Source organism: Echinococcus granulosus (assembly GCF_000524195.1).
Source record: "Echinococcus granulosus chromosome Unknown EG_S00056, whole genome shotgun sequence".
NCBI lineage: Eukaryota > Metazoa > Platyhelminthes > Cestoda > Cyclophyllidea > Taeniidae > Echinococcus > Echinococcus granulosus.
Window position 1 is genome coordinate 125,018 of NW_020170436.1, and position 26,879 is coordinate 151,896.

The 26,879-nt window shown below is 45.1% G+C and overlaps 3 protein-coding genes across 3 annotated transcripts; 2 read left to right on the plus strand and 1 right to left on the minus strand. All coding sequences in view use genetic code 11, as the record gives it.

The window, feature by feature from the left end:
• Positions 1–226: 226 nt before the first annotated feature.
• EGR_06391 (Phenylalanyl-tRNA synthetase alpha chain B) lies at positions 227–5,551 on the plus strand (the record flags this gene model as incomplete). The annotated part of the gene is made up of 11 exons (XM_024495640.1): positions 227–361; positions 398–535; positions 569–670; positions 708–811; positions 843–935; positions 968–1,096; positions 1,176–1,291; positions 2,083–2,276; positions 4,549–4,795; positions 4,872–4,986; positions 5,443–5,551. The coding sequence occupies 11 exons, from the start codon at positions 227–229 to the stop codon at positions 5,549–5,551; spliced, it is 1,482 nt and encodes a 493-aa protein (XP_024349916.1).
• A 154-nt stretch (positions 5,552–5,705) lies between these two features.
• Positions 5,706–19,322, minus strand: EGR_06392 (Tyrosyl-tRNA synthetase, cytoplasmic; the record flags this gene model as incomplete). The annotated part of the gene is made up of 15 exons (XM_024495641.1): positions 5,706–5,876; positions 6,225–7,068; positions 7,930–8,159; positions 8,258–8,419; positions 8,490–8,578; positions 8,680–9,000; positions 9,144–9,507; positions 10,401–10,665; positions 12,420–12,592; positions 12,872–13,152; positions 13,527–13,754; positions 13,923–14,175; positions 14,470–14,680; positions 18,817–19,148; positions 19,275–19,322. The coding sequence occupies 15 exons, from the start codon at positions 19,320–19,322 to the stop codon at positions 5,706–5,708; spliced, it is 3,972 nt and encodes a 1,323-aa protein (XP_024349917.1).
• A 2,830-nt stretch (positions 19,323–22,152) lies between these two features.
• Positions 22,153–23,685, plus strand: EGR_06393 (hypothetical protein; the record flags this gene model as incomplete). Its single annotated transcript, XM_024495642.1, has 4 exons — positions 22,153–22,278; positions 22,731–22,938; positions 23,025–23,066; positions 23,204–23,685. 4 exons carry the CDS (start codon positions 22,153–22,155, stop codon positions 23,683–23,685), a joined length of 858 nt encoding a protein of 285 aa, XP_024349918.1.
• Positions 23,686–26,879: the final 3,194 nt, after the last annotated feature.

Here is a 26,879-nt window from a genome sequence, read left to right on the forward strand (position 1 = left end):
TGCCAAATAGAAAATTTGTAAGAGCAGATGTCTTCAAAGATAACCCAGTCTAATAAGGCCGGACTGGATCCAACTGAGGCATTAAAAGAATCTTTGAATGCATAAAATTTTAGACCCTAAAATTTGACAGATTTACTACAAGGATATCTGACTGTTGCCTGCTCACAGTTGTTTTAGCGACTTGGCACAGCCCGCGGCCTTCGGACGATTTGGCACGTTTTTTTTGATGAATATAGCGCAAACTATTCTCGATAGGTTGGCTAATGTGTCGCCCATCAACTCCCTAGAACTAGCTCAGTCATTAGACGTCGACCATCAAGTTGTCGTTGGTGGTGTCAAAAGTCTCCAGCAGATTGATGGAGTAGGTTTGATAGGCCAACCCTCATGTTCTATCTAGTTGGTGAAGGCCGAACCAATTGTTCAAACAAAACTTGCCCTCACTGATGAGGGAGAGTACGTTCTTAAGCATGGAAGCCATGAGTTTGTCGTCTATTCGGCGATTCCCGATGAGGGCATTCCAATGCCAGAGTTGATGGTTGGGCACCTTACTCCTTACTGGTGCCTTTAGAAAATCTCGAAATATGCAAAGCTGGGTGTGAGCAAAGCCCTAGCTTCCAAGTGGATTTCCGTCACGAAGAATGACTCTAACGTTCAAATTGTCAATAAATTCGTAAGACTGTGTTCATTCCTTATTTCGTTGTTTTCAGAATAAACCCACCGGTGATGATGTACAATCCTGTCTTGAAAAGCTTGAAGACTGCAGTATAAGTGAAAGAAATGATCTGAAAAAACGCAAGCTTATTGTGGAAAAGTGATTTTTTATAAATATTCCATTGCTTTAGGAAAGTCACAATTTATAGTGTCGAACGGGGTCCGAATTTCACGACAAAACGCGTGAAAGAAGAAACTGACTTGACTTCGGAAATGGTTGCGACGTAGGATGCCTCATGATTTCAATTCTTTCTAGAGGTTTGTGGCAAAGTCTGAATTTTAAAAAGTACAATTTCAAAGCCCTTGGCGTCTCGCCAGAGGGTGGTCATTTGCATCCTCTCCTGCGCGTTCGTTCTGAGTTCCGCCGAATTCTGATGGATATGGGGTGGGTTATTTGATCTTATTGTTAACACTTTGACTCATCGCCATTGATTCGGCTGCTTGGTGCATTTCGCGTGGATTAGGTTTTCGGAAATGCCAACGAACAACTACGTGGAGTCCAGCTTCTGGAACTTTGACAGCCTCTTCCAGCCCCAGCAACACCCGGCTCGAGACGCTCATGACACCTTTTTCTTGTCTGGTATGTTTTTGTTCCAATTTTATTTTATTTTTTTGATAACGGATACTGTACACGCCAAGCTACTTTCCATTAAGGTGAATGATGGTTGCTTATAATGAATTAAGATTTAAGGTGATTTAGGATACGTAGTCGTGTTTTGTTTAGGCAATGAGTTTAATAATTGGGATTGTGGAAACAGCAGAAAAGTCCCTAAACAAAGGGGAATTTTTTTATAATGGTCGAAGCACTATTGTTTTAGGAACGAAGTTAATATAGAGGAGGCTTCCACATTTAAGTTCTTTTAGCATGTCCCAAACGTCGTCCTTCAGGCCTTACAGGGCAATTCAAGCCAACAGAGCTGTGTCGTAATCTCGCGTACTGTCTTTCATCGTCTTTGTGTTGGGTATTCCCGATACCTCTCTATTCCAAATTTTGGTTCAGCAGCTTATTCAATCATTTTGATGGAGGGTCACGTTTTGAAGCACAAATATACAGCCTCTTCGTTGCAAACAAGGTAGTGTCGAAAAAAGACGTGAGTAGTATACTTCCTTTTGCTGTTGCCTATTGCTCATGTCGCATAGTATCGAAAAATCCCATTTAGAAGCCGGGTCGTTAGCCTGATCTTCGCTGTTCAACTGATGGCTCCAGTCGGGAATGTCCGTGTTTTATCAAATTATTGACTAGTGGTGCGGATGAGTGAGTCAGTCGGAGCTACTTGGGATGATTCACAAGAGGTGCAGATGGTGAAGAATTGAGTAGCCGAGGCACACCGAAAATCGGTGTCGCTTTTTTAATCCTCTTATCACTATTAGATCCCGCGACAACGGACGTGCTGGCGCACTACTCGAAGGATTACGTGGAGCGAGTGAAACGCATCCACGAGAAGGGTGGGTGCGGCTCCAAGGGTTACAGTTACGACTGGAAACTGTCGGAGGCTGCCAAAAACCTTCTCCGCACTCACACTACTGCCGTCAGCGCACGCATGCTTTACAAACTGGCACAGCAGGTGTGGTAGGCGTCTTCCCTTTCCACTCCCTTCCTCTTCATTTTCTTCCCTTGGAGTCTCTTTGTCCGGTTTTCTAATGGTACTGGGGATGGGTGAGAGATGTTTCACTTTCCAATACCCAGATCGGAATATGGGGCTGTCCCAGATCATCCTGGATCAATCAACTGGAGCTATTCTGTGCTCGATTCGCGCACACGTTCTACAAGCATTCAGTAGGTGGGGTTGCTATCCATTTCCTTCTCCTTTCGGGAGAATGGAAAGACTTAGGTTGCTTCTCACTCTTAATATCACCGCCTTGCAAGGTTCAGCTACTCTAACCGTGGCTCCGGTCGTCTCTATCTACTCTCTTCTCGTTTTCTTGAAGTGTTTGGCTCATGGTCTCAAATCGGTGACGGATATCTCATGCTGTTAAGCCTAGTTCGAGAAATATTTATGGTCTCAAACATTTTAGTTCATTCTATATTCGATTTCCTTGAACGTTTCTGGGTAAAGGGTATTAATTTTGCCTTCATCCATGATCATTCAAGACCTCCGTCGGTTGTTTTTTGCGAAAAACGTAAAACAGGACGGTGAGCTCAAAAGTGCGAAAACTGGTTTTGCCTTGCGGCTTTTTTTTGTTTCGGTTCGTTGAGAAGTTTTCCGAAGACTGTCTTTGCTTGCGATCCTTCCTCGCGACATCATTACCACTCTTCTCTCCACGGCGCGTCGGCGAAGGCAGCTGCTATGGTAGTTGTTTGTCATGCTGTCGAAATTCAGATGGCTATTTTGGGGTTTGAAGGAGTCTTAGCTCGAGAAATATGATTGGCTGGCGTTGAGTAGTTGATTTTATTCCCTGTTTGACCCTCTTAGGTCTCACTGGGAGTGCTTTTCTCGGAGGATATCAGTGGGCTTTCCTCACATTCAGTGATCACTTGCACCATTTACATCAGTGTCCCTATCCACTTGAAAAACAGAGATTGTAGCAAAGGAAAGCGACAATCTATTGGACGGCTGTTTCATTCTAGACTGCGTTTCATTACCTTACTTAACCACGCCACGGAGGTGGAAGTGGAGTACGCAGAGTTTTTCTTTGCCCTTGAACAGAGGAGGTCGAACAAACTGGCATTGATCTCGAAGGAATGAGAAACGTAGTCTTTTTTAAGGTTGTGCCTTTGTCTTGTGTTAGGGGTCAAAACACCCCTTCCCATCCCTTTACTGCCAATCGAAAGGGGTCGCTAGCCCTACAATTTCGCGTCAACTTTTTCACCGGCAACGGTAAATCTTGCGCTGATTTTTCTTTTCGAGATCGGTATTCAATAAGTGCTCCTCGCCAAAAACGGTTATTAGGGTCCACTTTAGAATGGAGGCATTTTATCAGCTTTTCAACAATATCGAGGCCATTGCTAGAATGGATGGCTTGAAAAGCCTGTTTCTAAGTCATTTGTATTAGATCTACCATTTCCTTAGGTGCTTAACTCACTTGTGAGGTCTTCGAATTGTGGGACACATAAGTCTGGAGGTAACATCACTAAGAACGTGTCGGTTACCGTATAAGCAGAGCAATGTGGATCCACCGAACGGTTCGAATCATGAGCAACTGAAGCTGTCTTCCTATCATTTCGCCAGCTACTTTTGGTCTTCTTTTAAGCATCGAATTTCATGCCGGTAGCCATCAATAGAGCCAAAAGAAATGAGATTAGCATTCTCGCCACCGGTGTCACACATATGTGACGCGTCCCTTATCAGTTCGTGATAACCACTGATTCAGTTTAAAATGATTGAACAGTTGTAGGATGCGTTTAATCCCTTTGTAGTTCCTGAGTGTTGTAACTTCAGATGGGATATTTTGTTTATAAGTGACAGGTAATCCCTTTTCCTCCGGGATCCTGCTATCGAACGTGTTTAGCCGTCAGGCGAAGAAGATCGTAACGTGCTTTCCCTTCACAGCAAAAGGGATTTTTAATCCGAATATCTATTCTTCCTACAGAATCAATTAATAGGAAGAGTTGATGAGGCACGGAGGAGCATAAGTTATTTCTTTGCCAACTTGTAGAAGATCCGGAGGAGGTCGTGGCATAGTTATTCTGAAAACAGCTCCTTGAAATCTGCATTAGTGAGGCATTTGAATAACTCTTGAAAATTCTTTGTCAATAGTCCACAAATTGAAAGACTGTTAACATGGAAATGATTTCAGTAATAACAGACGGAGACGGTCTCGCACACCTGTGAGGTGGGAGGGTAATTGACCCCACTGCCTATCTTTGTGTGCATACTTTGCTCTGTGCCCTTACAGAAGGAGTTTACGCCGCAGCGCTACTTCAGCATCGATCGGGTCTTCCGCAACGAGACGCTGGACGCAACGCATTTAGCCGAGTTTCACCAGGTGGAGGGCGTGTTTGCCGACTACGGGTTGTGTCTGGGTCACCTCAAGGCCGTTATTCGCGCCTTCTTCTCGCATCTAGGGCTGCATCAACTGCGCTTCAAACCAACCTACAACCCTTACACTGAACCCTCCATGGAGATCTTTAGTTTTCATCCCGGTGAGCATCATTTTTTTTATTCTCGATTGCAAGCGAGACTTCATCCCACATTCTGATATCTTCTGTTGGAGCACAGGTCTGAAGAAATGGGTGGAAATCGGCAACTCGGGCATCTTCCGACCGGAAATGCTGCGTCCTATGGGTCTCCCCGAGGGTGTCCGTGTTATCGCCTGGGGACTCTCCCTTGAACGGTACGTTCTTCTGCCATCTCTGGAGTATCCCGCCACGGGGGGCTGCTTCACTTACCTATTCATACACCCCTTCTATCATTTGAATGATGGCGATGTGGAAGGCTTTACTCTCTTTCATGAGTAGCTTAGGTTTTCATTCACCTGCTAAAGACAGGCCTGTTTCCATGAGTTATATGAGTTTCCCACCTCCATCATGAAAAATTCCGTATCTCCAGCAAGTCAAAACAATGGAAGTATAGCATCACCCATCACATTTGTGCATCGTCGGCGCAAAGTGCTGACGACTCAACCCGCGAATTTCACCTGTTTAGCGAGTATTGCGATTTCCTTGTCTAGCTTGGATCCCTAGGGAATGTTGATGTAAAAGAGCCCCGTGTTTATTATCAGTAACCATCTGAACGGGAAAAAAGTATATGACCACGAGCCGTCTTTTTGTTTCATGCTTCTTCCTCATAGACCAACAATGATCCGCTACGGCTACAAGAACATCCGAGATCTCATAGGTCCCAAAATCGATCTGCGCATGGTCTACGACAGTCCGCTGTGTCGTCTCGACAAGTTCTAGTGGCCTTTCTCATTCCCCTCCCCCCTTCTCTCCCTCACCTTTTCTCAAAGAAAAGCTAACCTTTTATCAGTGGAAGGTGGATTTTTGAATCGAGTTGAAGGTAGAAGTGGCAAGTTAGTGCGTATGTACACTGAAAGTAGTGGTAGCGACAAAGTTATTGTTGGCGAAAAGAGGTGAGGAGGCTTTCCCTCAGAGGAGTGGCAAGACCACGTTGCACCCAAGGGGTGTGGAGGAGGTCCTCGGCAGTTGGTCGACGGTCCGGATCGAAGTGAGTGCAGCTCTCGAAAGTGGTGAGCATGTCTCCGCTGGCTGCTTGACCCGGAGGCTGTAAGGGAAGAGGTAGTCGGTGTCAGAAAAGCGCATTCAACGGAAACGATGACGAGTGAGAAAGTTGCAACTGATGGAAGTCACAATTTTCTACAAACTGGAGACAAATTAAAAAGATGGTGGCTGTAAGTGAGGGACTCGTTTCGGGGATCAGCGTCGTGTATTCACCTTGCTCGACCTGCATCATTACTACCTGATCCATCCAGACTGCTTCTACAGTCTTCCAGTTGGTTAACACTGTCGTGGGTGGGTGTTGTAAGCTGGTTAAGAGCCAACCCAAATTCAGAAATGGTCACTGAGACAATTGGCCTAGTTTTTCGCAGAAAGGGGCGAATTGGGAACTTACACAAGGCAGCGAAAGCGGCTCCCTGAGGGTCAGTTTCTTGAGGAAGATTAACGAGGGTGTGATAGTCCCTACAAACGGCGCGATCCCAGTGAACATTTCAGCCAACGCCATCCCAAGGCTGTAGATATCCGCAGGCTTTCCATATCCCTCAAAGTCTTGCGCGATCATCTCGGGACTGTACCAGGCGACTGGGTGGGTGCTGTAGACGGTCTCCTGGAGGTTCTGGTAGTGCCAGCCTCTCCACCCCGCATCAATGACCGGCAGGTCAGCACGATTAAGCATACTACCAAGGGGTCGGACCGAAGCTATGCTTCCAAGGCCGCAGAAGGAAACATCCAGGCAGTCTTCACTGTTCTCCGATGACGGATGAAGCAGAAGATGTCTCGCACAAATGGCTCGATGAATCCAGCCGAGGTGGTGAAGCTTGTTCAAACTCCTGACGGCCCGAGAGAAGATAGCGGCCACCAGGGACTCAGGAAGACCTCCGTCGACATAGTACGGTTTGAGAAGTTCGTGGACAGTACCACTTTTGCATAGAGGATAAGAGAGAGTCAATTCTGTGCCGAGGAGGGAAATCAGCTTGGGGAGGAAGAGACCAAAATGGACGTTGTCAGTCAGGGGTTCACTGGAATCACAGGCAAAAACCCTAAAGGGGGATATTTTCTGAACATTAGAAATAAAAGTGAGGAGGGATGCCAAGTCGTTGCGGTCGCATTGTTCCAGCTTGATAGTCTTTAACCAAAACCGATTATCGGGAGAGGATCTGTAGATAACGACGTCGTCAGCAGGGGGTAGAATGTAAGCATTTGACTCGCAAATCCTAGGCCTAGCCAAATTTGATGATCTGGATCAAAAATAATAAAGAAATCAAAGGGGTTACAAATGCTCTTCGCCACATATCATTATAGCCCGAACGCTTTGAAGGGAGCGGCTCTTTCAGCAAAGCTTAAAAATGCAGCCAGCTGCAAAAAATTTTAAAAAGTAAAGAAAGCTAAAAAACTTCCAAGTGTACAGCTTTGTTAAATTATCGAGACGGTTTCGTCCTGGACTGAAGTTTCCTTTTGAACATGTTACTACAAAAGATTTTATACAAGTAGCTGAGAATTTGTTTGTCTTAATTAAACTTGAACCAGCGTGGGGTATGAAAAAGGAAGACCTAATAATCGCACCTATTTGTTTCTTAAAATTCTTTATTTTTTGTTCCTTCTTTTGAAGCTATTCTGTGAGCACTCCTGCCCTCATTTCCAACAGGACATCTCGGACTCTCTTGATTATCTTCGTTGGTGTAGATCACAAGGTTCGTTAAAGAGTCCAAAGTCATAACATCTCAGGTCACCTTCAAAGCAATAGAGTAGCTAGTCCTGACACGACAGATAAAAGGCTCTTTCTCCGGTAATCCTCGCTACCGACGCCCCAAACCAGCTCCAGTTGCCTCATCAACCATGTCCATAATCTTCAGAGACACAACAGACAAGACGTTCCCAAACATCTCGAGCACAAATTGCAACCCACCACAGATCTGCTTTGACTGATACCAATCACTATTGCAGGCACGAGGGCTGCACCATGGAGTCCAACGTCACTAGACCAAACGACCAAAAACAAGACGAGAGAACCCCAATTCCACTTCAAAACAGTTTGCTAAGTTGTACAAATGGGCAGTTCACTGTGAACAAGTGTTTGCGTTAGTCATGGCGCGAGAGACAGCCGCCAATTCTGCCGCCAGCAGAGAGCCCCGTCACCGTCAGGGGAGTAGTAGACGTCAGCAAAGAAGGCCCTCCAGCCGGGATGTGCCTCAGGGTCGATAATGGTAGTGTTGGTGGCAGCCTTGGCACGCCTTCCTTCCCTCCTCGCGGCCTGGAAACGCAGCACCGAGCCGAGTGTATGATGGGGACACTGCAGCATTTCCTTGTCGCCCACACACACTACCTTGACCTGTGGGTCGAGAGAAGGAGGTAAGGAGGCCGAGACACTTGTCATGGGTCAACTGACCAATTGAGACAAGAAATTGATTCCCCTCTGGCTTAGCCTACCTCCGAAGTGACGCCGCCAATATCACAGGGCCTGAGGTTGGTCAGAAAGACGGCCTTCTTGTGCATCAAAGCCTCGGCAGGCAGTCCAATTACGGAGACCCTGTCCTTCGCTCCCGCGTCAAAGGCGACACGACAGACATTGAAGTCGGCTGATATCGGGTGCTTTAAATGCAGGCGAAATACGAAGAAGGAGATCGCTTGAAAGGGGAGGCTCATAAAGCATTCAACTTACTGGCTTGACGTCCACCACTTCACCGACCCTCACTTCGAGAAGGCTGGGATCGAATTCGTCCAACTTTGCGGCGTTTTTCCGCTCTTCACCTAGAAAAAATGACAGAAAAGAAGGAAAGGTTCATTCTATTGAAGAGTAAAGCGATGGAATCGGGATCCAGACGTTGGTAAACTCTAAATCTACCCTTTACTCAACCTGCCTTCCTTGACATTGTCCACAGTCTTGACTTCGGTGTATTTTGACTTCCCAGGGGTTGCCTTTTTGGATTTTTTGCCGGGCACAGGGAAAGCATCATCGATGAGGCGGCTGAGGTCGGCGGGGGGAAGGTATTCTACAAGACGGCGTTGAAGACCCTGAAGTAGAGCCGCCTCCAACGCCGCCTTCAGGTCACCTGGGTGCCAGACCTCGTTGGCGAAGAGATCGTCTAAATGACAACTGGCGCCATTGTACTCGCTGGGAGTCAGAGTGATGGGACCGCCGTGTTGCTCAGGTCTGGGCAGGACGAGGTTCTCTACAGACGTGAGTAGCCGTACCGTTAGCTTGGTCAGGTTTATTAGCTGTGGACTGTCGAACCTGTGTATTTGATGCATGAAAACCGAGGCAAACAATGGCGGATCACTTTAAATCATGGTCACAAATGAACCATGTGAGTACCTCCGGGAGCCAGTTCAGGCAGTGCCACGGCCTTGAATATCTCCAACAGAGGATTAATGTGAACATTTCCCGGCTGGCAGAAAGCCTGTTTGAGGCGTCGCTTGAGACCGGGGAGGATGAGGGACGAGGCGATGGCGGGGACACCTGGGGGCGGTGGTTCGATCAGAGGAAGACAGCGTTCCGACGCTACCCGTCCCACCGCTTGCGCGGCCGCCGACTGGGCCATCCGAGGATCACGCAGCGGCGGGACAAAAGTCGTCATGACGGCTGCTTCTTCTGTGGCGGTGCCGGTGATTAGTGCGGGCAGGAGGGCGTGGGGGACAAAGAGGGGTGGTGAATGCGAGGTGTCAAAACGCGGAAGGAACTGGAAAGCAGAACAGTGGAAAACAGCCGAATCGAATGACTTGCTTAAATGAGGATCCCACCATCGAAGGAGCTGAGTAACACACACCCCCGTGCATCGTACTTGAAAGCATAAAGAGAACAAATTTCAAAGCAGGGAGGAGCAGATATACTACCGAAAAGGAAATTAGCGACTCAAGAGTAATACAGAGCGATCTTCTCACTTGATTTAATTATTTATTTATCGCAAGGAATCATCAAAACTTCTAAGATACACATTTTCAATAGTTGATGTCAGCTTCACAACCGAAGATATTGGATGACACTTCAGGAACCCACAAGCACGTTATTTTAAAGAGTGATTTCGCCGTAGAACCGATGCGGACAGCCAAAATCGCAATGAATAATCCAAACACCCGAGTACAGTTTCAACAGTACAAGATCTTTCAATAAATGGACGAGGTAGAAAAAGCAGAAAGGTTTTGCTCTAATAAACAAATGTGGATGCGAGAGAAATCGCCTAAAGGCAGGGAGCCCTTGCCTTGACGACCCAACATCACCTGGGTGGCCATGAAACCACTTCAGTCTTTTCCAACGGGAGGGATGCATACCATCGGTGGAAACTCGTAATTAAGGTCCCGAGGTCGGAACCACTGCGATGGAGAAGTAAATCGCTCTTGCCTCAACTGCAGATTAAACATGAACTTGGAAGCGCTGTTGCATTCTTCTTCAAACCTTGGCGCTAGCTGGTCATCGCCGTGTGGTCAAGAGCCAGGATTATGAATCTCCTTTTGGAGCAAAGTGTGAGTTTGGGATAGCTTTTGAAAACAACACGCCGATTCACGGAATATCACCAAGCCACAAAAGAGAACTTTGATTACTAGTAAAAAATGAAAGATCCTCCAAATCACGAACCTGTTTAGCAAACTTCTCCTGTCCCTCCACGGAGCGAGGGCTGGAGAGACGCAGATCCGCCTCAAGATGGTAGGCGTCAAGGAGGGCGGTGCAAGGGAGCAGGAGAGCGGAGAGATTGAGTCCACTACCCTCCTCCTCCCCCTCTCCTCTCGCATCACCTGCCTGTTCCTGCCGTTGCGACGAGGGCGTTGTGGCTCCACTGCAGTCAAAAGCCTCCTTCTCGGGTACTAGACTCACCAATCGGTAGAGGTCTAACATGTAAGACCTAAAAGCGATTGTCAATGGGGTGGTAAATCACCCATCGCCAGGTGCCCGAACATCACTTCATGCAGCATTCTTTATGCACTACTTATAAAGCGCGGCACTGACTTCAGTAGCATTCTAGGACCTAATCAGGACAAGCGATCACTGTAACCGGCTGATATAGCTGCGCGAAGTACTCGGATTAGACAAAGTTCAATATGCTACTGAAATTCGTCGATCAAGTTATAAGTAGTACCGTGGAGAGGATCCATCAATGATTAATGATAAGCATCGAGCACCAATTTCGGTTGTAATGTCTATAAGGTCAATGCACTGTCCTAGTCCATCACTCTTGCTGTGATAGGGTGCATACAATCGCTGCACAGGTTAAACGTGGCTAGACACACTACTGAAGTAGGCCACAAGACTTATAAGTAGCTCAATTGGGCTCTTTTTGAAAACATTAAAACCCAGCAATGATAACGGATTTTCTTGACTGACCATTGACAAGCACCTTGAAGCACTAACCTAGTGGCGTTCAATAATGTCTACGCATCATCGTCTTCAAGAGCTACTTAGAAAACAGAACGTGGATCCATATGGTCCCATAGCATTGCTTTTGGATTTATTTCATGTATTCAGCAGCAATTCAGTAAGCTGAGTAATGGCTGTATCTTCCCTCAAGGCTGCCGATCGAGACGTCCAAGGGAAGACACACAAACTTAAAGGGCTAGGCAACCAAGAACAGTCGCTTGCGGGAGCAGTGAGGATCCGCTTGGCTTCTGGTGATACTCGGTGAGGAGCACACGGGCCATCTATGGCTCATGCGAGCACTGCTGACACTTACAAGCAGTAGCCAACTAATTGACTGTTTTAGCTCACTACTATCGTGGTTTGGGACACGCACTAGGTGTCATCCTTCTGCATGGAATACAGTAAAATATGCTTTAGAATGAGTGACCTGACCTTAAAGTATTCCAGTGAATTTCCACTTAGTACCCAGAAAGCCGACTGCAGGAAATAGGTTCGTTTTGATCCTGTACTCAGCCTTCCACCCTCCCATCGTTTTCCGCACTGTCAATAAAGCCTTATTTTTCCGACTAAGTTTTAATGAACACCTCATCGGTTGCTTAAAATCGCTAATGTACACGCCGTCTATCTGATGATGCTCTTAGCAGCATTACAGGATATGCGTGCATATTGACCTTCAAATGCTACTTACAATTGATAATGCAAATTCTGTACGAAGTTTTGGTTTCGCTTTATCTTCCTAGTGAAGATTCGGTAAAATCCTCACAAACGTGATCAGTTGAGCAGTCTACCCTCCCTCCCAACAAAAAACTTTGTTTCTGCGGCTATGTGGATGAAGTATACACGGTGACGGCTTTCGTGGTTCCGAAGGCTAACAGTGCGTACTAGTTATGATTGTCAAAGGTCAGCATATACTCCAGAATTTTGTGCTGATAAATGGGGATATAATGATAAGAGCATAAATTCAGCATGGAAAACGAAGTCATAATTTCAACTGTCTTGTAGAGACACTGGTGAGGCGACAAAAACAGTACACTGAGCATAGCATATTACTGAAATCAACGATAGTAGTGTCAGACAGAAAACAGATCAATACCAGGTCCACAAATACTACTGAAACCGGCAAGTAGTTAGGAAGCGACTATCAACCCAACTTGCAAATCAACCATAAATGACAAAATACTGGAGTAAATACACCACCTGGGCAAATGGACTGATAGACAGGTGGATTGGGAAGTCACCTACCCCTCACATTTGAAGTCGTGGCCACGAACGATGGTGAGAGCTTTCTCGTCGCCGGCGAAGGCTTTGAAGACGGCACGGAGGACTCTCTCGAAGAGGGCGCAGCGGGACTCACGAGCTTCCCACGGGCAGTTGCCCTCCAAAAAGGCACCAATGTCGTCGATAAGGATGATCACCTGAAGTGGTTAAGGAGGAAGATCGAGGTCAGTTTAGGGAAAACAAAATTCGTTCATTTTTCAATCAGACAGACTGCCAGATAAATGGGATTTCCCTGCATCTAGAACACTTTAATTGGCAGAATAGGTGGCATTATGCCAAAATCTAACGTGAAATTCCCGTCTAAGACTTACAAAGGGTCCAAATTCTCGAGGCATCAGATTTGAAAGTTGATAAAACATGCGACACATATCTGTGACGTGAGTAAGGAGGGCTAAGAGCCCCCGCCAGACACTTACATGAATCCCCACAATGCGCGAAAGTTGGGCAAGTATTCGCAGAGGCAACGTGTGGCCCAGATGCGGCACTCCAGCAGGAGCGATAGACCACATACACCGGAGCACTCGTCGGGGCTTCAAAGACTTTAGAGCCTCAGGCCTGAGCGTCAGGATGTCTGCAACGGACCGCATGGAGGTAGCATCCAGTGAAGGCAGTTGGGATTCAGTTGAGAAGAGACAACTCTTGAGAGCGGTTAGGCGGTCATCTTTAAATGTGGCGGTGAGTGAAGAACCAGCGGATTCTGGAGAAAGAGAGACAGTTGAATGGAGGTGCTTGGATCTGACACATCATTACGCGGTGGTTCAACCGACCGTGCTACAACATTCATACTGCAGGATTATAAAGGTGTCCGATTCCAGCTATCGGCTCTTGGTACAAGGAGTGTTCCCGTCAAACAGGGACTCTCCATTTCACCGAAATAGTGGACCAGTGCAGCCTAGGTGTCGTTACTCAAAGTGGTAAGGAACAATGGCAGTAAGTGAATGGGATAGGGCTTGGCAACAAGTAGAGTTTCTTGCCAACAAGGGACGTACACCCCAAACCAGAGACCGAAAAAAAAGGCTAAAGACTTGAGTAATTCACTCAAAGGACAAAATAAATGAAAATTTGCCCCACCTGAAGCGTGCTTCTCGGCACACATGGCCTCATCAGCGGGATATGCATCACTCAGTAGCTTAGAAAACCGCGGTTCCGTAAATCTTTGACGAACCACCTCTATGCGTGGATCTAGATGGTCAAAGATGCACGCCCTCAGAGTCTCTGGAGACACCCCTGCCACGCCTGCCACGTAGGCATCTTCCAGCTCCTCGAAGGTAGCAAAGTGCGTTTCTCCTACCTTCACGCCTATGGTAATGGGGGGAAAGAATGCATTAGGGCATTCGCCACTAGGGTCCGTCTCAAAGCAAAACCTAACACCACACTACACCAAACTACCGCACTGGATGGATACAGGATAGATAAATGAGGACGCACTGTTTAAAAGGTGGACGACTGGTAGGGCATTCAACGCACCAGAACCGGATGCGGCTAGGTTGACGAGAGGGAAGATGACAAATTTAATGAAGGCGAGGACACCGTTGCCCTCGGCGGCGCGTTGACCGGGTGGACAAGCAGCGGTGGCGAGTTTGGCGTGAACGCTAGCACTGCTCTCGAGGAGGTCTATCTTGGAGGCGGCTTCAGAGGCGGACATCTTGTCTCCAGTGAGACCGGGCACCATGGGGTTCATGAGATGGATGCGCTTACGGTAGCCCAGCCGTGGTAGGATCTGTGCAGATGAACGAAAGGGTGAGAAAGACGTCAACTAAGCCGTTTGGTAGTTTAGGCGTCCGTTTGGTAAATCATTTACCGAACCAATTAATATGTTATTGTTAAGGGAAAAAGTCACTGTAAATCATTACGTTCGTCGATTCAGCAAATCTCTACTAAACAATTGTAGACACCGCACCCTCGATTAGGCGATGCTTTGAATCTCTGCTTATCTGTTAATTGATCCACCTATCACGGTGGCAACTAAGTCGACCAAGTTTCAGTGCCACGCTATGTCAGTCTGCCTACATACCCGTTCGGCCATGACGAAGATTTTGCGCTGATCCACCCCACCGAATTGAGCGTCTACATGGAGGTACTCCTCGTCCAGGGCCTGCAGCAAGGGGTAGAGGAGACCGGAGACCAGGGGATTGGCCACCTGCTTTACCACTTCAGCCCCCGCCTTCCGAGCGTCGCGCACGCTGGTGTCCGCCGAAATGCGATAGACGTCCTCACTGTAGGCTCTGCACATCAATCCCCGGGGCCACAAAGTTAAGGAAAATAAACGACTCAGGACCATGGTAGCATAGGTACGTAAGATTTAACGAGTTCCCCCCACTCTTTCAGAAAAAGACAAAGAATAACCAGTGCCACTACTGACGCCAATGGTGCCGTAAAAACATCTCCATCGAGAAGTTTGTGTTTCACCAGGACGAGACAAGAACTACTTATCCCTACTACTGCTGACATAAGTAGTATCAGGACGGACGATGTACCAAATCCTGGGTAGGGGCTTAGCGCGTCCCCAAAGGATAAGAAAAGGGTCAAAGATAGTCAGAAGTGCTGTTATTACTTCACTTCTGTAGGTAAGTGGAGTCTCACTGCATAAAACTTCTCTTTCTCTTCTTGCCTCGCTTTCAACATTGCCTACTTTTACATCTTCATGTCCTCTTCCAAATGGAAGGAACATGAGCTATTCCAGGCGTAAAATTACTTGCTTGCTTGAATAAAGGAACTTTGCCCGATGTGGGCTCTGCACTTACAGCACAAACGCCGGGATTTTTGATGGTGAGACAACCTCTCCCCCTCCTTTCACTACAAAATACGCTGAGGAAACAGAATTTCAAGAGGTACTGATCAAAAGAGGGGAATTTGACAGAAGATTTTAAATATTACTCATGACAGGCTTCGAAGCCCTACAGAAGGCAACGGAATGGGGAGATAACTTCACCCATCGAGCCATAGGCACCAAGCAAACATTTGACGACTACAAAGGCGGATCAGAATTGTTGGTAAAGCGGAATTTAGTGTAAAAAATGTGAAGGATCTAAACAATCCTTCAGATTCCAAGGTCTTTAGTAAAGGTCGACCGCTAGGATAATGCATGCTGAAGCTTAAATTTGTACAGAAAATTGCGAGGATGGTGAACTGAAGTTTGAAAAAAACGGACTTAACCACCTCTGGAGCCGAAAAAACTAAACCAGCCAGCAGTGGCTTCGTAGAAGCAACCAAATGAGGAGAAACCTACGGCATCTAGAGCATATAAAGACCCGAAGGAGGAGGATGGAGATTGGCCACCGTGGGAGGGAATGTGAAGAGGGCAAATAAAACGAAGGCGAATGTTAAGGGGACAAATTGACCCAACAAAGCCACCTGTCAGTCTTTTCATACCTCGTCTTTAACTCAAGAGCTGGAAAGGAAGGTTACATCACAGCCAGGTTGACAGCCCACGGACAAGGAACCAAGGGGGAATCAAGCGTCCTCTTTTCCGGCAACTCAAGAGACCCGCGAATTGGTACAACCAATCAAAGCAAAAGCGGTTCCGAAAGCCATTACTTGGGGTAAACGTCCTGGTGCACGTAAAATAGCAAGCTGATGACCAAAACAGACCACGTAAAGAGCAACCGACGCACGTGAGAACCAAACCAGCCGGATGGATCAGATCTGAAGCTCGGCACAGGGAAAGGCCGCCGGTATGCTTGATCAAGACTTCACACATTACAAAGTCATCAATCTCCTCTTCCCCTGGAAATTTCTCATAAATTAGTCGAATTATCCCCCGAAAGTGGGGGAAGGGGGGGAGAAAAAATGAGAGGCACCTGAAGACTGATGAATTGTAAAGTGATAGAAAACGTGCTTCCTGCGAGGTCACCCACTTCAAAGAAGACAGGGGTGATGAAGCATAGCAGCGGTCTATGAAGTGATCAGTTTGCGAAGCAAATTTATCCATTACTTTCCCAACATTTCACAATGGCTGGCAAAAGTGAGTTAAAAATGTAGTTGCAAAGGGGCCAAAGAAGTAAACGTAATTTTTATTAAAAAAAATAAGGGTGGAGTGACAACAACCAATCGACACCTAATAAGTGAGCCCCCGCCACATCGAGGAGGAAATGATATAGGGAACAAGTAGGCCAAACAAAAAGTGAACTTGAGAAAAGAGCAAGAGTGTAATCAACCTACAAAAGCACTCTCCCAGTGTTTTATCACAAGGGCTACTGATGGCGGGCTCAATCGAAGTGGAAAGACGTAAATAACGTTAAAAGCGCCGGACTGATGTAACCTCACGGCCAAACAGTGATTTTAAATCCAATGTAAGCAAAGGAAGAAGGGAATAAACATAAAGGTAACATTGGCTGCTAAAACACAAGCCAACAGATTTGAAGACAGAAAGAAAGAATTTACTCGAAGTCATCCGCCGATTATCGGCTGTTTGAGCTAAATAAGTTCATTTGTAAATCTTCTGGTATGTAATAAGATAAATCCGGAAACAAAGGGGGAGATTTTCGATGACTATTCTAAAGGACTTAGCAAACGATCGGTTGGTTGGGGGTGGAAGGGCAGTTGTAGGGGAAAACAAGCCATGAGGCGACAACTAAAGCGTAGATTTGATCAACAAAAATTGACGAGGTGCCGAAACTGCAGCAAAATAGTGGAAGGATGGCCGAAGAGCTGGTAATCAAAAACCATTTGAAGATGACGGACTGCGAGGGGGAAAGGGAGCTATTTCTCCCGTGGAGATAGAGACAAATTTTAAGGCATCGAATTAGAACAAAAGTCATCCTTCAGAGTCTCATCGGCCATTGCGTGGACTTGACAAAAGTCCTACCAACAGCTGCGATAAAACGCTCCATCGAATGCAAATCTTCCAGTTTTAAACAGACTGAAAGCAGTTGCAAAGCTTATTAACTGAGGAAACCATGTATCAGGGTACGGAGAATAATATTTGCTGACAAAAAAGGCGAAAAAATTGACAGAGAAAGCCAGGTAAAATCAAATTTTGATTAAGTGGCTCAACAGTCTGTTTGAGAAAAACAAAACAACAATCCATCCACAACATTTGACTGTGTAATGCTTCAAAATTACAAAGAAAGTTTGATAAATGATAGGCGCAAGGAACTAAAGACAAGCTTAAAATTTGCCATATTGAGACATGAGGTAGAGAGCCAGCCCTGCATCGCAAATGAAGGTTCTCACAAATAAAGAAATAGGTACCTGAGGCCTTTAATTGACCTTTGTTAGTTTTGAGAAAGTGAAGAATAAGGATCGCCCTGTCCATCTACCAACGCCCAGTATGTGTCATTATGCTGAGCGAACAACTGAGTTGGAGCAAACAACAAAAGAGGAGAATAAAGAAACCGAAATGAAGTACGCATTTTAAAAGAGCATTTTCGTAGTTGGTTAAAGTGAAGTTAGTAACAGAATCTGTCAGATGAAAAAGAGATATCGTGACGTTTCAAGAAAACCTACTTATGACAAAAGGATCAAAGATGACCCTCCATGTTAAAGTAGCAGACAATGCAGAAAAAGGTAAGACAATGAAAAGGTATGACAATGAATTGACATTAGGTGTAAAAAAGAGATTATAAGTGGGCAAGTAAGGTAGACAAAGTGGAACAAAGTTAATAAACAACGGGCAACACAAGGGGAATAGAAGAATCGAAATCCTGAACAAAAATTAACATATTTAGTAACACAGAGAGAACACAGCAACCGAGGCAAGTAGGAGTTAAAATAACCTTAAAAAGGGATGAAAGTGATCCAAAATGGATGAAACGGGAAAAGCAAATATTTGGAGAATCAAAACTCCAAACAAAATAAGAAAACAAGGCCTTTTGGCTAACAATCCATAAAGTTAAGTTAAAAAAGTGGGGGAAGCCCGGGAGCGTATAAATAGAGAAGACTAAATCAGTACATGAAGAGGTCAAATGATAGCGGCTTGGTAGAAGCAACCAGGAGGCAAAAGGAGATAAAGGCGGCAAAAACTAGGAAGAGAAATGGGCGCAATCCAGAGAGCTGGACGTTGCGACGTTGATTGAGGCAATATTTAGGATAAAGCGCTCATCTTAAAGCATTTTATCAGCTCAGAGCAAACGGAATGCTTAGGAACTAAGCAAACTCAACCACAGGACATAAAATGCGACCCAAAACGACCAAAAAGAGGAGATGAGATACAACGGATAGGCATGAGAATGGGAATAAAGAATTTGGCAAAATTTTACAAGCTTCAGATAAAGTCCATGCTGCGTTTGAAATGAGAAAACTATGGTATATTTAATTGTCTCAGCTCTACTGCCTATAATAATTCGAATAACAATAGTTCAAACTATTTATCAAGGTAAAATTATGGTAAAACAAATAAAAAAACAGGAGGTACAATCACCTAGACAGTTCATAATCCGAACCGCGAACGAAATGAAGTTGGTCGAGTCTCACGCCAACAGATTCGAGCATGGCCTTAATAACAGTCTCATAGTAGGTGGCTCGGTGACAGAGGATGCTCCAGGGTGACTTCATGTTATCCAGGTAGGCGTGGAGGTCAGCAAAGAGTACGGTGACCTTGACACCGGCGTGCAACATGTCGGCGATTTTGCAAATAGGCACAAAGTAAGCCACGTGTGGTTTACCAGTGGTTGCAGTACCCCAGTAAACCTCGAGCACCTTCCCGTCACTGTTTTGAAGAATCGTACGTAACTCTGCATCTCCAACTACCTCCTAGTTTTGGAAGGAAGTATAAAAATCTGTTTAGTTTAAACCGAAACAACTTGTTGTGTTATACATAGAAACAAAGCGAGTATCCCTTCTTCTGATAAGTAAGTTAATAAAAACAAGATTAAGTACCTGTAAGTTTTGAACAACCAGTGAGTAACGGGTTTTTTCTTCACACATGTTTGCACAAACCGCAAAGCAGGTGCCAGGATTATTCTAAAGTAGCGACAAATAGACAAGTAACTTAAACAAAGCTGATTTCATTTGTAGGCCTTTTTGCTTTAAAAACACCGTAAAGTCCATTTTTATGGATGTCGTAGTATTACATCTTTTAGCCAATGGCGCAATATTGTTGTAGTGAAATTCGCTTCGGAAAAAATGTTTACATTTTTACCTGGATTAAAATTGATCTCCTTTTTGTGCAGTTGTTTTTTTTTGCCTTTTTGCTTTTGCGTACTATAGGTCTCAATTCATTCCAACTCAAGCCTTCAGGCATTTTCGTTGATCTTTGAAAACCATTTCACCACCTTTAAGTGCTTAAATTGGCAGCAATGAAATTCTCACCTTTTTACGTATAGTCTAGGCATGTTTTGTTGCTTTTAATAAGGTGATGCAGCATGTCTTGAGTAACTATCTTCCTTTGCGCCGTTCCATTTTGGTGACTAGTCCGTCCTACATCGCTTCGTTTGATAAAAATTCTCAGCTTCCTGCTAGATGAAGGACCATTTTACTATCTTACAGATGCCCTATGTGCTTATTTTAAATTTAATGGCCTTTATGCACTGGATAACTGGTATGCTCAAGTCACGTTTCGCATGAAGTTGTAGACTCGTTGCGTCCTCCTTCAGCTTTGAGCATGGTTATCCGCACCCTTACGGAGACTATGTATTTCCAATGTTCATCTCAATGCTTTGCTAACTCTCCTTTTTTTCCTAGTTGTGCCATTAATAGTCCTTAGTGGAATAAATTACGTGATTTGCCTTAATAAGACCTTTTGTCTGGAAAATTCAGGAGCCCCATGCCTTCAACTACCAGCTGAACGAAAGTACAGCCCCCCCAGGCTAAAGTGCCTACGTAGTTACACTCAAGGCTGTATCAGTGGAGCACGTAGCAGCCTTTGTGTGAACCACGACACCAACAGCTGCAGCTCGACGTTAAATTTGGTGAACGACTCTCAGTTATTAAAGGTGACATGAAAACTATGGCGGTCTTGGTCAAACTGATTGGCCCGTTTCTGCAAATAACAGAGCTATTTCCCCAATTCGAGCCGCCAGCACATCACCTGAAGTAGCTGACAAGGAATGCGAGTACTTTTCGCCAAACAATAAACCAAGTACTGTTAGTTTACTACTCCAAAATCCTTATGGAAGTGAGTTAGCGAAGTCCAGTGTTCTTCTCTCGGGTTCCGCACCAACAGATATTAAAGGCCAAAAACGTACTTTTCAGTACAAAACAGTGGAGGAGGGGTTGAGGTTTGACGGCAATGCGAAACCGTCCTTGTATATGTAGCCATAATCTAAAGCAAAAACACACCTACCTGAGATTTTCCTTCATTATCCCACGGAAAATATTTGAACTAAAAACATCAAATGCCGCAGAAACAGAACATTTTAAGTGATTATAACCCAGAGAAGTACCCAGCTTTAGTTAAATAATTTTTAGCAAAGGAAAAAAAAGAGGCGAACTGACACCTCCTGTTTTGTTTCTAACCACCATCTCACTACAGCCTTCTGTAAAACCTCGTAGCCATTCCCTCTTATTCCTCACTTTATTGCTCCTTATGGAGATAAATGAAGAAAGACTCTTACACCGTCACATTACTTTCTTCCGCTGTCTTTTCGCAACTCCATGACAGCCCAGCCTTTTGCCGGATTTGCCGAAACTCCTGACGGTGGGTCAAAAGATATTTGCGCACTTCTTTGACATTTTCATACCTTACTGCCACCCACTAACATTATTCAAAGAGCACTAAAAGCGCCTGTACACAGAGAAGTTGTTTATTGTATGATCAATTACAAAAGATCCATTTAAAAGGCATTAGGGAATGGCGAATGGCCAAGCGACCGATCCCATTAACAAACTACCGCTGTTGCTTCGGAAGCGACAAAAGGGGAGGTAAAGTTTAATTCTCCGAAAAATCTAGACCAGCCGTATTAGTCACAAATTGTTACAATTCATAATGTCTGCTAAAAGGTGGTAAGTCTACTCCATCTAGCAGGCTGAAACCGGGCTAGAGCAAAAAAATACCAAGGATTCTATTGCTATGCTCATCAGCTATTCATTGGTCACAAAGAGAAAACCATACACCTCTTAAAAATGCCCTCGTATTTATTTAACGTACCATGAAGTACGAAACCTTTTGTGCACAAAGTGATGCAGTATATTTTAATGGCCCGGTCGGACATAGACGACCTGGTTTCCATGTTCTGCATTATATAAAACAATTTAATCCAAAGTTAAAATATAAGAATAAAGGGTTCCATATTTAGCAGCATAAATTAGCAATTTTCAGGTGTATCTTCAGCCCTTAAATATGCTGCTTCAAAAGTTCTTTAATTTACGAATACTAGCAGATTAAAGTAACAGATGTGCAGCCAGCTGTCTGCGAGCTTTTTCATTATCACAAGTGGTGGAGAGATTTAAACGACCGAATTAAGCCTTATTTAGCGATTTGAAAGCAAAAAGGCGCTTTACATCCTGCGTCTTCGGAGGTTTGAGCGTGGATTTGCGCAACTTACCACACCACCCAAAATCATGGCCAATTTTTGGATCAAAAACGCACTTCTTTAGGTAATCAAAAAAGTATGAACTGTAATTAGGCAGCAATTTATTTATGGAGTTGTTCAGTGTAACCGATGGCGTTTTTCATCGTATTTAAATGCCTAAGCAGTATTTCTATTGTCAAGTTGAGGCGAAATTTCATGTCAACCTCTAGAGATGCGCATGCTATTTTTATAGCCGATTTAGATACAATGTAAGTGTGTACGTATGATTTGCACCCCTTCCAACCATGCGGGTACACAGAAGGCAGGGAGGAGGTTACCTGTCAAACAGCACATTTGTACGATTGCTGCCAAAATGTTGCGCACTTCGCGACACAAATCACTTAATTGATTGTGCATTTATCGGTGTCAAGGTGGGCTCACCCTACATAAGGGGAAGTAGAGAACACTAACCTTGCTCCTATATTAAGGCAATTGGAACAGTAGGTCTTTGAGGTAACCAAAGTCATGAAATTTCTTATTTTCTTTCTGGCTCTTCTGTCATATGCATGCGCTAACAAGCAGACAGAGGAGGCGAAGGCTGCCCTGATTGAGATTCATGAATCTACTCATGGCAACTTTACTTTTTCTGGCAGGATATTGGCTCCTCTAGTGAGTAAATTGCCTCATGTTGCATCTTATCGCTGCTTTTGGAATTTGTCATTCCCTTTTTCTTTTGCGCTTTTCCACTTTCAGCAGGTCACGCAACTCCAAAATTTTAAAAGAATTGTCACTTTGCCACTTTTCTGAAAGGCTTAATCTACAGTCAAAACGGCAGTAGCGTCAATATGACACTAATTAAGCTTTTCTTCCACTTTTCACCCAGAACTATTCTAAAGACTTGGAGAGGCTTGCGGAGCAGTGGGTGGACGCATGCAAAAAGGCTCCTCCGACAGATCCCAGATTCGCCAATCTGGGAAGTACTGTGATCGCAACACCTCTCTTCGACTCCTTGGTGGATAAGTGGAGGTACCACATGTCAAGTGGGAGACGGAACTACAATCCAGCTACAGGGGAATGCACTGCCTCCCCCTGTGAGCATTTTAGGCAAGTACGTTCCCGCTATTCAAGCATCTTAACTCTTCCACATGTCTCCTACCACCTCGCCTTCTCTATGTAGGTGGTGCAACCAAACAATACCAACTTTGGCTGTGCGATCAAAGTATGTGTTCCGTGGATACAAACTCAAGTGCCCGCCAACCTCTCCGTGTGTCTATACCAGGCTGAATAAGTAAATTGTCACCTTACACATCTGGAGGGTCATACAGAGGTGGTAAAATTATTTTTCCTTTTTTAGAGGCCAAAAAGAGCCCATTCAACAAACAGCTGGACCTACAATTACTACTGCCGTCACCATGACGGCGACGGCGACATCAACAACACCGAAAAGGAGCACTACTGTGGTGGCGAAGTCAGATACGAGCTCAAAGCCTCCTCCTTCTGCATCAACAAACCCTTTGAAGGCAATGCACGTGTCGAATTACCCTACAGATCTTCCAATCGAGGAAGAAGATGAAGGAGCTGAAGAGGGAAAAGACGAAAAGGAGGAGGCAGAAGAGGCCCCTAAATTGATTGCATCGATGGAAATCACTGTTGAGACAGTGAAGTCAAGTATGAACTCACAGCCGCATTTTGTTGTTAATGGTGCTGAAATGGAAGAAGCTGAAAACGAAAAAGGTGTGGAGGAAGAAGACAAGGAGGCAGGAAGGACCTCTGAATCAACAATACTCTCTCCGCACCTTCTCTACCTTGGCGTGATTGCAATCATTCTCCTTTCTTGAGGTGCATCAGGGTCTTTCCTCTTCTCAAGATGTGGTTGGTTAAATCTTCGACTACTTTTAACTAAAGTGCCTATCTTGCAACCACATGTCAAAGTAAATTGAGGAAAAGTTTATCAGTGTCTTTTTGAGGTGCCACTGTGGATGAATTTTGTAGTCCTGCTAATTCAACGTTACTTTTGTCCACCTGTCTGTTCGCCCCTACGTTTTCTCTTTAAAAAAATTGACAAAGCAGGCATCTGGAATTTTTATGAGGGATAAAAGAGCCCTCGCCGTTAAGTTGTGACTTCTTTGGTGCCCTCCGTCCGTCATTTGGATTCCAACGTCGTTGTAGCCCACAGGTTCCTGAGTCACTATTTGAGGAGTAGGTTTACATCAAGGCGAGGAGAGGTTTAGTCCCTTCCTCAAATATGGCATAAAACCTTCCTGTGGCTACCTTTATTTACAGAACAAAAATTCCTTCATCGTTCAGAGGAAAGGAAGATTTCTCCACCTGTTGCATCCTTGAAGTTTGTCTGTTGAGCATGATTCTCGTATGCTCCTCTTAACGGCATCTGGCGTAGCAGCTAATTTTATTCCTTGTCACTTGACAAATTTGCCATGATGTTACGTCTAGTTGAACGATGGAGTCACATGTGGAACATGTGTGCATGCCAGTAAGATGAACCGACTCCCCTGGATGGAAAGGAATCCGTGAATAGGTGAATCTGGAGGTGGAGGCAGCTGTGCAAAGTGTGGGCTCAGAGGACGGTGGGACGTTGGAAATATTACAAATGCCGCCATGTTAGTCGAGATGGTTGGGAATGCGAGTTGGGTTTCTAACACTCTCCTCCTGTCCTCTTTTTGGCAGACAAGGTGTTAGACCTCTGTAGCTGTGAGAGGGTGAATATTCATCGTACAAAAAACTTATGAAGTGGTTCATCGTATTCCGTTGGTGTATGTGTCGCGCATAGTTTGATGGCTTCGTCGTTGCATCTGATGTTGAAGCACACTTGCGACCCGGACGCCGGACATCAGCGTCTCTAAATAAGCCGTTGTTTCTGCCTTTATGTGCGGCTTACATGATACGGGATAGAACTGTGGGAACCCTAGGTTGGAATGCACAATCTGTCCAGGCCCAGCCTCGCGCAGGCTGACAGTTTCGGCTTCATACTCTAGTCATGTATTGTGTGGATGGAGTAAACCGACTACATTATAACAGACAATACAACAAACTTGTTAAACCTTAATGTGGAATCTAAAATTTCCCTAGCTTAGGCAGCAAAGTAAACAGATGAGGGTGGTGGGAAGAAAGGAGCAGAAGGAGGAGAAAGAGGATTTATCAGCAATTAGCATCACTTAAGCCAAATTGGACTCCCAGCAGTAAAATATTTACGCAGAACCAGTGCAGGATGCTGACAGACCTTACTGATGTAAGCAAGGTTACACTTACATCGACTCACTTACCTTCTATGTCTCCTCTTAGAAGTATTGACAACCACCGAATCAGTAGCAGCAGCAGCTGATAGATGGGTGAGTGAATAAATAAATTGGCAGATGGATGCAAGATACAAGATAGATAGATGGATGGATGGATAAACACGAAATCTGGGGATGCGAATTATGGACGGTAGGATGGATAGATGGATGGATTGGTGAATGGATACTAGAAGCAGTCCAAAATATGGAAGAATGGATGGACCTGAAATGAGAGATGAACCAGTCTGTAGTAGATGAATGGATGCATCCTGAATATAGCAAAGATGAATAGGCGGACCATGGATGAATGAAGTCCCTTTGAAGAAATGTGGGGCTGCAGTTCCACCGTTTATAAATTCAATCGAGACCTCCAGCACCAGTGCGGTTGTCTGTGAGAGGTTAAGTCCATAACTGATTCTTAACATCTGAGGATGTCTGCGACCCCAGAAAAACGTTCACTTTTAATTCATAAAACCTTTTCGTCATTGCAAGCAATTTTTTCCCCAAATATTATGGAGGAACGCGGCATTACTCGCTTCCATCCAACTTCTGATTGGCGCAGAGTGGACGTGAAGCACTCCAATCGTCACTTCAAGCTCAAGGTGAATTCACTATTATAAGTAGGTACGACTAACTAGACTCAGATTCCAACTATCCCGGCAGCAGATCTGGGCTCTTTCAGCCCCAGACTCAGACGTTATCCCTGACTTAGCCTCAACCTCCAGCAGACTTCACCACTCACCAACTGGGACGCACTCACACGTCACACCTTAGTGATGACCTCTCCGCGTTAAAAACTGAAGTCTTCGCATATTTGCTACGTGATTAGTGGCCTTGATGGGACATGCATTACCAGCACACCGACCTGAATGTTGCGAAAGTGGCAAGATGCTTTAGTCAGGGCAGTGAGCTGTAAGCTGACGTACCAGGTCCAGATTTAGATTCACCTCAAGAGTATTAGTTATTTACCATCAGAGAATGAGGTTAGTGGTACTGCAAAACTTTTAACCTCGGTAAGTGAAGGGACAGCTTCAAGTGCCTAAAAGTTCGTCCTCTGCACGATTGGGAGGCTTGACGGCTACGGTACGGAGCTTCCAGGCCAAGATGGTAAATCCTACCGTGTTGGTGCGGGAAACTCTGCTCTATACCCGTTTTCGAGACGCTCGATTGTTCACCTCAGGCCGTACAGGATGCAGTGGCTCATACCTCACCGTGAGCCGTCACGAACATTCAAAACACAGAGTCCACTGGGCGTCAGTAATGCTCACTCCGAGACAAAACGGGCTTAAAGAGCCCTGAAGGTTTGCTATAGGAGTATTCCACATTCCAAACGGACTCGGCGGAACTCCAGATCAAAAGTACGGATGTCTTTTATCTCGGTTTTTTACTTGCCTCCATTGTTGCCTTCTTCCTTCTTCTTCCCTTCAAGATAGCGTGTCTAGTTGGTGCCCGCAGAAACAGGGAAGAATGTACCCTTCCTTCTTCTTTCATAGTGGGGTGAGGAATTCATTGTAAGAACATAAGTGTAGTATCCAAATACCGACAAGGTATCATCAAGGAAGCAAAAGTTAGGAAACATCAAATTTGTCAAAGAGACGCGTAAAAAATAGCAGCGTGTTTCACGCCAGATGGAGGAATTTGTCGTCTGTATCGCCAGGATTATAAGGAGCCCACGTGACTATGGCAAATCGTGGAAGTACAGACAGAGCAGTTGCAGAAACTGAACAATCAATGGTAGA